The sequence below is a fragment of the Microchirus variegatus genome, assembly GCF_963457635.1.
Source record: "Microchirus variegatus genome assembly, chromosome: 8".
NCBI lineage: Eukaryota > Metazoa > Chordata > Actinopteri > Pleuronectiformes > Soleidae > Microchirus > Microchirus variegatus.
Genome location: NC_139809.1, coordinates 10,618,999 through 10,632,045, shown reverse-complemented (window position 1 = coordinate 10,632,045; position 13,047 = coordinate 10,618,999). Strand labels below are relative to the sequence as shown.

The 13,047-nt window shown below is 40.1% G+C and overlaps 1 protein-coding gene across 1 annotated transcript; it reads left to right on the top strand.

Annotated features, from left to right (window-relative positions):
• Positions 1–220: 220 nt before the first annotated feature.
• On the top strand, positions 221–2,758 carry tmed6 (transmembrane p24 trafficking protein 6; the record flags this gene model as incomplete). The annotated part of the gene is made up of 4 exons (XM_083893751.1): positions 221–436; positions 724–850; positions 2,033–2,208; positions 2,525–2,758. 4 exons carry the CDS (start codon positions 221–223, stop codon positions 2,756–2,758), a joined length of 753 nt encoding a protein of 250 aa, XP_083749877.1.
• Positions 2,759–13,047: the final 10,289 nt, after the last annotated feature.

The following is a 13,047-nucleotide window of genomic DNA, read 5'->3' as shown; positions in this document are numbered from 1 at the left end:
GCAACAGAGAGAGAATAAATTTTATTCTCTCTCTGTTGCATGAACAGCTATTTCTCTTTATCAGCGCTGGCTACACCTGTGAAGGCAGCTCCATTTTCCCACTGACGGAGTTGAGATTTGGTGTTTTGCAGTTAATCATTTCTAATCCCCCCCATGCTGCCACGTGCACACACTGTACCCACATGAGAGAAGAAGTATCTCCAGTTTTTAGTCATTAGACATGTTCTGGAGGATTTTCTGCTTGGTTCTTTTTCTTGCTTCTCTTTGGGCTCCGGTTCATGGCGGGCCCATGACGAGCCCCCACCCCAACATAACGGACCAGGAGCTGTTCTGGGGCTCAGACCAGTATGACTTCTCTGTGGTCGTTGGTGCTGGTGGGTTGGAGTGTTTCTGGCACTTTGCTCACAGTGGAGAGGACTTCTACCTGAACTTTGTGGTAAGAACTGAAACAAACGTCATGTCGTAAAAACCTTGTGATCCTCTTGCCACTGTGTGTGTTTAATTGTGTTCTTGTCCCCCCAAAAATTCTGTTTTGTAAACAGATTATTTGCATGTCTACAGATGTGCATCAACATGATGCACTGGTGGAGTTTTTGAAATAAAATAAAGTGTTTAAGTACTGTAAAATGCGCTACAAGACTACAAATTAATTTAGTTGTAAGGAGGTGTAATTTCTGTGACTCATGGTTGACACGATGGCTTCTTTTGGTTTGCTGTTTGTAGGTGCAGTGGGTGACTGGAGTGGGCCATGACTCCCACTTGTCTGTCACGGTCAACGCACCGGGAGGTTTGATGGTGTCGTCTGTCGATGAGGCGAAGGGTCAGATCAACTTTAAGGCTCAGGAAACCGGTGTGTGTTTTGTTCTCAGTCATTGCAACGCAAAAAAAGACAAATACAACTTCAATGAAGAAGAAGAAGAAAAAGGGATACGTTTTTGTCAAATTGCCCCATAAATGTCCTCACTTTCAGACATCTGGTACTTCTGACACATTTAAAACCGTACCCTGCTACAGCACAGACATGCACGATCACGGTGTGTCTCCTTTTATGAATTATCTGTCTAATAAACGTAAAGTTCCAGAATTGATGGCATCTAAAGCCGTGTTTCCACTGAATGGAAAGGTACGGTACATATTTTTGTCTGTGTTTCCAGTAGGAATAGTACCAAAATAACCGTCCCCAACCGTTCCATTTTTTCCGTACCCTAACCCTTATGGTATCAGAGTAATGGTACAGTCCGGGAGGAGTTGGACCCACTCCACCCTCGACATCGTCCCTTGCGGTCTCTGTTTCTTCAACACCCGCAGATTATTCTCATACAAAACTTCACGTCTTGTTGAGGCAAACGGCCACAAACCGAGTAGCTGTTGTCCCTTGTGTCACGTTCGATGTCGTCGTTGTTGTACCGGTACGATATCAGGCTATGTAAAGATACTATTCTCAGTCAAAAACCCAAGCCTGACCGAGGGCTTTACCATTCCAAACCATACCATACCGTACCAAACTGAACTGTAGCATGATGAAAAGTGAGGAGATGCTTAAGGTCGAGGTCTCCTCTGCTCAACCCTTTCTACCCCAAGTGTGTCAGAGAACTACAAGGGTTTGTTTGTCTTAGCTTGTGTGCTAAGCTTCTGCTTCAAAACATGACATGCACACTCTGACTGGTTTGTCTGTCCAGGCTACCGTAGACACATGGCAGGGTGCAAGATGGCAGTCTCCATAAAGCAAGGCCCTTGTCTTAAGAACAGATAAAAGGTTCACTCTAGGGAAACAAAAGCCTTAACGATTTATATTTAAAGTGATTATACGCTTAAACAAAGATGCATGTGTGTAGTAAGTTCAGTTTTAGCATTTGTTACACCCTGCAACTGGTTTTATTTCTACAAATTAGTGTCATCTTCTTTCTGTCGCACATAACCCCCTTCCCTGTGTTTCGCACTCCAATTACTACACAACAATACTGTGTGTACTGACGTTATACTGTCACTTGTGTGTGTGTGTGTGTGTGTGTGTGTGTGTGTGTCCTTCCAGGTTTCTATCAAATGTGTTTCAGCAACTTCCACAACCGGTTTGGTAACATGCAGATCTTCCTCAGCTTTGGCGTTTTCTACGACGGCCAGCAGGACGCCGCCAAGAGCAAAGACGAAGAGAAGAAGAAGAAGGAGGAGGCCGGCAAAGAGCTGAACAACACGCTGACCATCATAGCGGTAACAACTGTGAAGTGTCAATTGATGTCTAGCAATAGTCGTTTTGTTATTTTAATTTGCATCAATTGAATTGAATTCAATTTTATTTGTCTAGTGCTATTGTAAAGAAACCTTTACAATATTATAGAGGGAAGAGAAACCCCACAAATTCTTTGATGGAACCAAACTGAAACATGTGCAGCATCTGCCTCGACCGATTGGGGTGAAAGGAAAAAAATGGGGGAGCAGATTAATATCAGCTGAATCAATTTATATGTTTTAGACGGGACAGATTCTGAATCAGTTCTGACGTCTGAATAATGTTGTGTGGTCGCAGGATGCAACTCACAGAGTGGAGAACCGAGTCTTCCACATGTTCCGCTACTACAGCTACGGACGCATGCGTAAGAGTGCCGACCACTTCCTGCTGCTGTCCAACTCGCAGTACATCACCTGGTGGTCGACTGCCCTCGGCCTCCTCATCGTCACCTCCGGGTATCTGCAGCTCCTCTTCCTCAAAAGGCTCTTTGTCAGCAAGACCAGCTCTGAGGAAGAGAAGCCACGCTGCTGACAGACTTGTTTTTTGAAAACGTGGCGAACCCTGATCGAGGCTCAGTCTGGTGGGCATTTTTCTTTCTGTTTTGCATCTGTGCTCTTTCACAGTGTAATAAAACAATACTATTAGATGATAATGTGAACGGTTTGTGGTGTTTCTTTCTCAATTGAGCAGCTAACAGGTGATGTGGAAAGCACCTTTTTACATTTTCCTCGATTACTGAAGTCGTTTCATGAGTTGATTTGATTTCATAACCCTTAGTGCTCATGCGGCACGCAGGTGCACCCTTGGTAAATTGCTGTGGGTATAATACACAACTCCTTATATGGACATCATGGGTGTGTGTGTTTATAGGTCACATATTCAGGCTTTAAAAACATTTTTTTCCCTCCTCTTATGTGTTGAGTGAGTCAAAATTATGATTCATTTTATATTGCATTTTTGTAGTGATTTAAAGTAGCAGTAATTGTGCAGAAGTCACAAAATGGCTTGTTTTTATGAACTGAAAAAACGGATTTTGAAGTGTTGAGTGGAAGTTGTCACTTGGTTGCCAGGTACCCAATGTCATTCCCAGTCATTTAACCCAAGTCAAAATGAGTCAAGCAGGTCAAGTAACACTCTTGTGGGCTAGATTTTAGACCTTTTTACCAAAGTCCAGAGAGTTGATGGGTTTATAATTGAATAAAGTCATTCCTCTTACTACTTATTCTCTATACTCGATCTAATACAGTATTTGTCAGAGGAGATCATGTACATTTTAGTCTCTGTAGTTGTATTTATTTTAATTTTATTGATGATAATGTGTTTTATTCCATAAACCATTCAGTCGTATAGGACCGTCCTTGCATTGTATGAGTAATATAGTTTTTCTGTTACGGATACAACTCTAACAGTTCACAATTACCGTCTTATTTCTTTATTATTTTTTTTACTTATTTAAATGTAGAATATTTGAGAAATCATCTTCATCTTTAATTTGCCTGCACATTTGAAGTCCTAATGATAAAGGGTCAACCTGTTGAACTGGAATCATATAATTACTTGTACTTGGACTGTACCAAGGGTGGAATATGAAAGCAGTAAATTCAACATGCATTGTCTGTATTAATATTTCAGAGAATCGGTCTATATTATAGTCTATATTATACTACATTACTAATTGTCGATTGTTTATAAGGCCCCACAGTTCACACTCAGTGACCACACACAGACGACAACACTGCGACAACCCAGCAGGGAAGGAGGCTGTAAATAAACTGTCTGAGCATCAGTCACTTTCTCTTTAAGCCTTTGCAGCTTCAACCGACAGGACACTGCTCACGCTGCTCACTGCTTCATCCACCCAGGTAAACTTTCCTGTCAAATATTTAAGTCAATAGTTTGTGCTGCATGTACCGTGTAAAGTTATAAATCATTTCTGTAGAAATAAGGATCTGCGCAAGTGTATAGATTCGTTTTATTCACTTTTTATCAAGGAAGTGGATATTTTTGAAAATGAATGATGACTTTAAAATGAATGAATTATAAATTAGAGGGCTATGATTATTTTTTCCACACGAGTTTGTCACCTAACTGAACATTGTCATCCTTTTATTTCCTGTATTCCAACACTGCGTTTGGCACAAAGACGTGTTTTCTCCATGAAGACCACATTTTAAACCATGTGTGGATTCAAGTGTGACCTTTTTTTTTTTTTACAAATTCTAGTTTTTATTTAGTTAAAATAGATGCATCACACTTTACTGTGTAATAATATTCACACACGCCTGTGTACATGTCTGAATGTTATATAAGCAAACTTCAATTTAAAAGATAAGGTTTTTCGTCTTTTTCTGGCTTTGACTTTTCCCAGATTCAACATTTATATACGTAACACGTAAGTGAATACTTTCATTTTCACTTTGGTACCCACCCTGAAAACACCCAACCTCATTTGAACCATTACTGTGGAATGCAGACAGTCGCACACTTCTGGGAAGACGTAAAGATTTTAAGTAAACTCCTCCCCCTCGTGTCCCAACATTATTGTCACTCATGATGATGCCCTGAATAGCAGCAGCTAAAGCAATAATTATCCAGAGTCGACAGACTGGAGAGACCGGTTATTTTAATGATTTTAATGATACACTATGTCTAACACCGAATCCAAAGTACAGGTCATTTATAGGTGTTATAGACACTTTGTCACTATTTCCTTTAGCTAATTCAAATATGTGCCTTTCTGTTAATTTTTCAGATGGAGCATATTGGAAACATCTTGGGCCTATGCAAAGCCGTCTACTGGATAGCTATTGAAGCAAAGGCCTACAGGAGGCGCTGTCGCGGCCTTGCAGACAGAATCAAGTCCATGGAACAATTGGTGGAGGCCATTCAAAGAAAAGGGCCGCCCGCCATCACAGAAGAGGTGAGCAGAGCCCTCTGGAAACTCTCCATGACTCTGACCTCCGCCCACGAATTGGTCAAGAAGTGTGCGAGGAACAAATTTTTTTGGCACCCGCTGAAGTGCCGCGGTGAGTTCAACTGTGTGACCGAAGATCTGAGAGACGTCTTTCACATCCTCGCTGGAGCTGCTCATTCTGATCAGAGGACGAACCAAGAGTATGTATCGAAGGACTACGATGATGACGACGATGATGTTGACGATGATGATGATGTTGATGATGATGATGATGATGATGATGATGATGACTGGGATGACCTTGGTGCTTTTGGGGCTAGTCGTAATCCTGATGCAGCACCTTCTCAACCCACCACGGCTGTTTATACTGCCAGAATGGGGGTGACAGATGACGCCTTGTATTATGAGGAGGCTTTCTTTGTTTCTCAGTGATTTTGGCCAGGTACTCTATGTTAAAATGTGTCTGATCTTGTTTTGTTCACGTAGAAACAGCGACACAGACAAACGGAAGCATTCAAACTAATTAACTGAGCAGAAAACTCCAGTCCATCAAGTCCATCTCCATTTGGGATGTAACCTGGTCTGAATAACAACAAAGATCCACAGGAAAATCATGTCTCTCCCTTTCAGCCTCAATGAAAACACTTCGTAGACTATATAAGTTTTACTGAGCAACACAAATGATTGTTTCAAATCAGAAATTGGACTCTTGGTTTTAATTAGGGTTGGGAATCGGTATGGGTCCCATACTGGTCAAAATCACTGGATCAGATATAGGACGGATACAAACTTAAAATATGAGACAATCCAAAAATCCTATATACACAATTATTGCATGCTTCACTATGCACAGACTGTAAGAAATGTAAATAAAAAAATCAACAAAAGCCTGTAATGACTGTATCGGACTAATATCGATATCGGTAGATACTCGAGTTTGTGATATCGGTATCGGTATCGGACACAAAAAAGTGGTATCGTCCCATCCCTTGTTTCAATGAACATATAATAAGTCTGTCCTCCTCAAGAACTCGTTGGGCCTGATTTTGCAGTTTGAGTCGATGACTTTCATGACGTCACACACACACACACCTCATTGTGGCAGAAATAAAGAGGCCTAATGTAAACTAGTCGGTGATCCTTCAAAATACTAAAAAATAAAAGGTCATGTGCTGGCCCGTCCACAAAATAATAATAATAATAAGATCCACAGTCAAACTTTCCAATGTTTCTAACTTGTCTCTGTTCATACACAGTGATTTGTCACCACTCACTTATAAATAATACATCACATACACGTTCAGCCTGCTGAGCATGATATCGTCAGAGAAATTCATTCTTTTCTTTTCTTTTTTTGCAGGCACAAAAGACGTGGGTATTAACAGAGGAAATGACCTGCTTTCTCGTCGTCTCACTGAACACGGCGAGTCAAAGGAGGAGCAGCGTCCTGTGTTCCGTCACCGATCGTATATGAATATGCTTTACTATAATATTGTGGCAAATGATGTTGCAGAGATCCACGGAGCCGGCGCGTGGTTCACAGTGTCACACACATGAGCTGAGCAGTTAGGTTTGAAAATGGAAGTTGGTGAAGATTATCGGCTCTTAAAAGACTTGAGTAAATCCCTAAGTGATCTTTGAGGGATGAACTGTTTGTCACTGGTTAATTAATCCGTTCATCCATGCATTTTTCTTATGCTACTTATCTTAGTGCACCTCATATGGCAACCCACTATGACAGGAATGAGAGCAATGGCGTGTTCCAACCGCCTTGCTTTGGCACGGTTAGGTTGCGTTTCCACTAGTATCAGGTACTTTTTATTTTTACTACCTACTCTGGCGAGGGTCCAAGCGAGCTGAGGCGATACTATGCCTGAAATTGCCAAAATCTGCCGGCCACTGATTGGTCAGAGTGCCATCACAGGAAGCGTCACCGGACACAAGAATCAAGCGGAACTGTAGATCAATTAAAAAGACTTAACAATCCTAAAAACGGTGGGTCAATCTGCAATAATCACCAGGGAAATGTCTAAAATCTCAATATTCTGGTGTATTCAGCGACAGCACTGCTGATCGGAGTCTGTGCTCCGGTCATGGAGGAAGTACTGAACAAATCTTTTTAATGAACTGATTATAATGATTTAGTAAACACTCAAACTGCTTTACAAGTCAAAGTCACTCGTCTATGTGTGTGTGTGTTGCGTGTAAAACAAAGTCACAGCACGTTCATGCAGCCGTGCAGTGATGACTCCGCCCACGTTGAGGAGGTACTATTTTTTTTGTAGTGGAAAACCGACCTAAACTGTGCCGTGCAGAGGCGAGGCGAGCTGGGACTATCGTGGAAAATGGCCATAATGAGACACTGCTATAACTGAGAAACACAGATGTGCCCAGAGCTGGTCAGCTGACCACCATTGTTCAAACTCATTTGTCATTGACTTGAATGTAAATTGTTTATATAAAATATTTGAGATGGCTATGATTTATGTGAACTTTTCTAATTTTTTTTTTTTTTTAATAAGGAACAATAAAACATAAATTGTGTAAGGATTGTCAAGTTTATTTGATATTATTTTATATTGTGCTGCATTTCATGTTTATGTTTTCAACTGTTCTAAGTCTACGACATACTGCGGAACAACACGTTATTATTTGAACTTATTTTAGACTTTATTAGCTGTATATATATATATATGCTTGTTAAATTCCATTAGTTTCATAAACAGTGTTGAAGCATTTTTGTATAATTTCACCCAAATACAATGCACATTTCGGTGAATTCACACTGAATCCAAATCAGTTTATTGTCACTTCCACATACAAAGCCAGCGCACACAGAAATTAAATATACTATATAAAAAATTAAGACGCAGTTATTGACATTTTCACCTCACAGCAGGGTTATGTTACCAGAGCAAAGTGTTTGTGTGAAACTGCTGTTAAAGCGCTCGTCTTTTGGCTGGTGCGCCATCTTGTGGACTCTGGAGGAGTTATGGCTTATATTAAATGACACATGATTATTGGTATGTCGTCAAAGCTCCTGTGTGCTTCTGTGTGGCTGTGTTTTGGAATCATAGTTGCTTGTTCTTTTGTTTCTGACACTTTGCCCACTGGTGTGAAAGCTTCACACTCTCCTGGTAAAGCTGTGGAACTGGTTTTCACGTCACTGGTTTGCCTTTGTGCATTTTTGACTGTTCACACTGACTTGACTTCGATAATAATAGTAGTAATAATTATAATACAAAACCTGGGATCTCCACTGTGCAGCTATAAGCTATAAGGGGGGTAAAAGTGAGGCTACATAAATAAATCTCTATCTCTCTATAATCTATCTATCTTTGACCTTTTTAATCTCTCTATGTTTCTTAGCACATTCGACTCTTGACTTACTGTAAACGCAAGACATGAAAATCCAGTTTCACAGAAAGATTCCAGCGGTGCTAAAACATGAATTTACTTTCGATTTGTCCAGACACAAACATTTGGATTCAGACTCGTCAGCATCCGACAGGTAAATATCTCTCTCTGTTTCTCTAGTTTGAACGTTTTATTCAAAGCTTTACATGAAGAGATGTTTGCTCAATGATACAGGCTCTGTTTGATGTGTGTGACCTGGGTGTGATTGACAATGCGATTCATTTAATTTTTTTTATTTTATTGCCCAGTTTATGATGACTTGAGGAATGCACTTTTTTTTACTAAAATGTCTATAATACATTTATGATTGATGATTTAAGATCGTTTATAAGATCGCTGTATAATAATTTGTATTTTGAATGTAATGTACTATGTGATGGTGCACTTTTTTGCCATTTATATATCCAAAGGATAGGGTTTAATATAATATATGTTATATATATATATTTTCAATAGTTTATTATTAGGTAATGATTACTTGATGATGATTACTTTTTCTATATCATATTTGTAAGTGCATTTGGTCTTTTCTGACTGAAAACTTAAAGGTGCCATATGTAAGATAGTGGCCAAAAACGGTTACTACACTCAAATTCAAAATTCCGAGGTCTTTAGTTTACGTTTTCATTGTAGCTCAGACGTAACTGGCAACCCGTGGTTGCTCAGCAGCTGAGACTTTACTGACTGCAACGATTGGTAGATGGCGCCACATGCCAAAACATGATTTCAAAACATAAACACGATATGCTGTCTGTAAAAGATTATTTTTAATGCAAATATTTTGACTGTACTGTTGTTGTTGGTGAGTTCAGTTTGTTATATGAAGATTATTCCTGAGTCTCTGTGAGATATTAGGAGGATTTTATGGACAGTTGCTTTAGATTTATTACATAATGCACCTTTAAGTTTGTAAACCGCACATTTAGGACCAAATTCCAGCACTTTTAGTGGACACAGAAGCTCCTAAATTTTCAGTGGTTCTCAAAGTATGACCTGAAAAAATATTGATCTCTCTAAGAAACACCATGGAGTAAATCAGGGGTCTCAAACTGGCGGCCCCCCAATCGATCACATGCGGCCCCCCCACTTAATATCATGCGATAATGAAAACATGGCCCACGACCTCACCATTTTTTAAACACAGTTTATAGCTGAGACACAGCTGCCAGCGAGGTGATAGAATATAATATATGTTTGCGAGCAATGTTTTTATAACAGTAATAATAAGACATTTATCCCATTATTAAATGTATCATATACAACATTCAGTTACATATATAAATACACTTGTTAGGGCCAGAGCCACAAATGGCAGTGTCCGAAACCGCTCCTGGCACTAATTTTAATTACAGTTGTCCATTTATGTAATTTAAAATAAATGTCTGTTTTTGATATGAATACATTAATTTTGCATCATAAATAGTATATTAAGTATACGTGTGATATTGTGAACAGTTTTTCTCCCCCCCCCTTTTTGTTCTCTAGGACGGCCCCCTCTTGACCACAATAGATGTGTATTGGCCCCCAGGTCATTTGAGTTTGAGACACCTGATTTAGATCAATTGACTGGTTGATTGAGCTTATTGATTTCTGAGGTGGCAAGTGTCTTCTGAAGATAATTCAAACCTCCCACACCTGCAATGATCGAGAAGATGAAGAAGATAATTACCAGTAGTCAGGGCCGGCCCAAGCCTCCATGGGGCCCTAAGCAAAATTTGATTTTGGGGCCCTCTGTTATTGCCAATAATAATGATTATTGATTATTCACACACCTGCTATACTAAAGGTATTCTACTTATTCTACTCTGTCACAAATACGAATACACTTGTAAAACTAAATGTGAGAACTTTTTGTTGCATGGAAGTGGAAGCACCAGATTTGCAAACTTACAGAAAAATCTTTCAATTTATATTTGGCAAAATCAGCAACTCGCCCTACTGGCGACACAGAGAATTCAAAATACACTCCTGTAATACAAAGATTTGACTTTTATATGTATAAAAACATTTTATATTATATAAAAAAAGCACAGCATTAAATAAAATAAACAAATAAATTATCAAACATAAATAATAATGTAAAATAAACAGAGGCACCAGGAACAAGTTAAATAATCACATCTAACTATGTAAAAACTGTGAAAAAGCTTTGGTTAAAATGGGGAGAAACATTCTAAATAAACTACAGCAATCTAAACTTAGTTAATTGCTCTTGGGGGCCCTCTAGTGGTCACAGGGCCCTAAGCAGCGGCTTAGTTCGCTTATGCCTTGGGCCGGCCCTGCCAGTAGTACTTGTTGTGTACTGTGCTATATACTCTATTCCTCATCTCTGATCGGCACAGTCTATCTTCTTTGTCCACTAAAACTGAAAAAAAGCAAGTGGTTGCTCTTTTCCCCCTCAAACATTTCTGCCCACACCTTTGCTTCTTCTTCTTCTTTGTGTCACCAGCTGGAGTGGAATCTGAGCTCAAGTGCATATTCTTGGAAGTCTAGACTGACGCAGACATGCAGGAAGATACGAGTAGTGACTCTCTACAGTCATGGAATTTTGAAAATATGGCGTGTGGTTGTGTGCGGTAAAAAACATGACCTGCTCCTTTAAGCTGTGACGTTGTGTGCTAATGTTACATTTATCGTTTCACTGCATTGTTGACTACAACTCAGGTCAGTTATCCTTGTGTCATGCATGTCGTTCTCTTTTATCAGTTGATTTCAGCGTGGTAAGGGTTATTTTGACTGTGCCGCTGTTACATTCGTCTCATATTAACGTCCTCCTCTCTGTGTCACAGCTGATCATGGATAAGGTAGAAATGATCCTCACTGCGGCTGGTCTGATCTACAAGCTGTATGACATGATAGAGACCACAAAGGCCAACAAGGAGCGCTGCCACAGAGTCGCAGAGAGAGTTCGAATCCTGCAGGAACTGGTCTTGACTGTCAAACAAAGGGGGCCCGACCACATCTCTGACATTGTCGGCAAGGCTCTGAATGAACTCTGGTTCACTCTGCTTTCTGCCAAGGAGCTGATGATGAAATTCACTAAATCGAAGCCTCTGAAGAACTTTACCCGGTCCAAAGGCAATGAAGAGAGGTTCTGCAAGATCAACCAAAGGCTCACTGAAAACTTCCAGGTCCTGTCCACGGCTCTGCAGGTCGAACAAGGGAACATACTGCAGAGAGTCTACGAATCTGTTTCAGTTATGAATCAGAATGATCAGCAACCCGTTGGCACTGCAGCTCTGACACCTTCTCCCATGCCTACACCTCTGTCACCTCCTCCCATGCCTACACCCTTGATGTTTCCTCCCCCACCACCTATCGGTTTGCCCATGCCAGCGTATCCCCCGGCAACTCCCATACCTGCCCACTGCTTCATGCCCCCCCCAGTGTCCGTCCCCTCAGTTATCATGCCGCGGCCGTACTTTGTGTCCCCAGTGCAGGTTATTAGGCCCATGAACACCATGCCTTTTACTCAAAACATAGCCCAGATTCCTTTCTCCCCAGCCGTTGTCCCCCATTATGCCCCTTTAGCCCCCATGGCCCCGATGCCCATCCTCAATCCTGTTGCCGTTATGAGCGTCCCTCCACAGAACACGTCCTTTGTGTCGGATGTTGTAAACTCTTTTTTCCGTTGAGAAGAATGCACGAGACCCACGTTTTGAAGAACTTCAATGTTTCTCGCTATTTTTTTCTTCTCTAAATCCTCATGTTATTTTGAAAAGGCAAACCAGATGTGGGCCCTGCTATGAACGGGCACCCCGCCTTTGGCCCTATATGTCAGATCGGCTACAGCTCCACCATGACCCTCATGTGGAGGAGGAAGTGATAGATATACACGCTATATGGACTTTTTGTTTCTTTTTGTTAACAGATCTACGAGAATAAATATTTCACTACTGTATGTTGTTTGTCATTTATAAAATAATAATCAATTACTAATAGATTTTTTTCCTTTCATTTTTTTTTACGACATCATCCTGTGAAGTCCAGTGTGTTAGGATTAGTGAAACCTAATGGTGAAACTGCAGATTGCACTCACCAAGAAGAGATTTTATAATTCAGCCAAATGTAGCACTGTTTTCACTAACACATATATCATCTTAGTTATTCAATACATCTTGAAGTATTAAAACGTTTAAAAGTACATTTTCTATTCTATAAAAAATAGGTGAAGTCGAGGCAGCCTGAATATATGACCTATTAACATACACCTGCAGGATGTCCATATAATACATATTAAGTGTTTATTTCTAAATCAAAGAAAGCTTTTTTACTTTAAAGCAACTATAGACTTTAAAGCACACAATAATCATATAAGTCATATCACATACAATTTTCCCAAGACAAGAAATCTACCGATTTCTGGTTAATTTCACTTCTCAAATAAAGAACAATGTGTGCTAAAATCAGTGTTTTTGTTGTTGTTGGCTCATTGAACAGGGACCAACTGGGAAAACCTTCAGTGATATATGAACTTAAGTCAAAAATG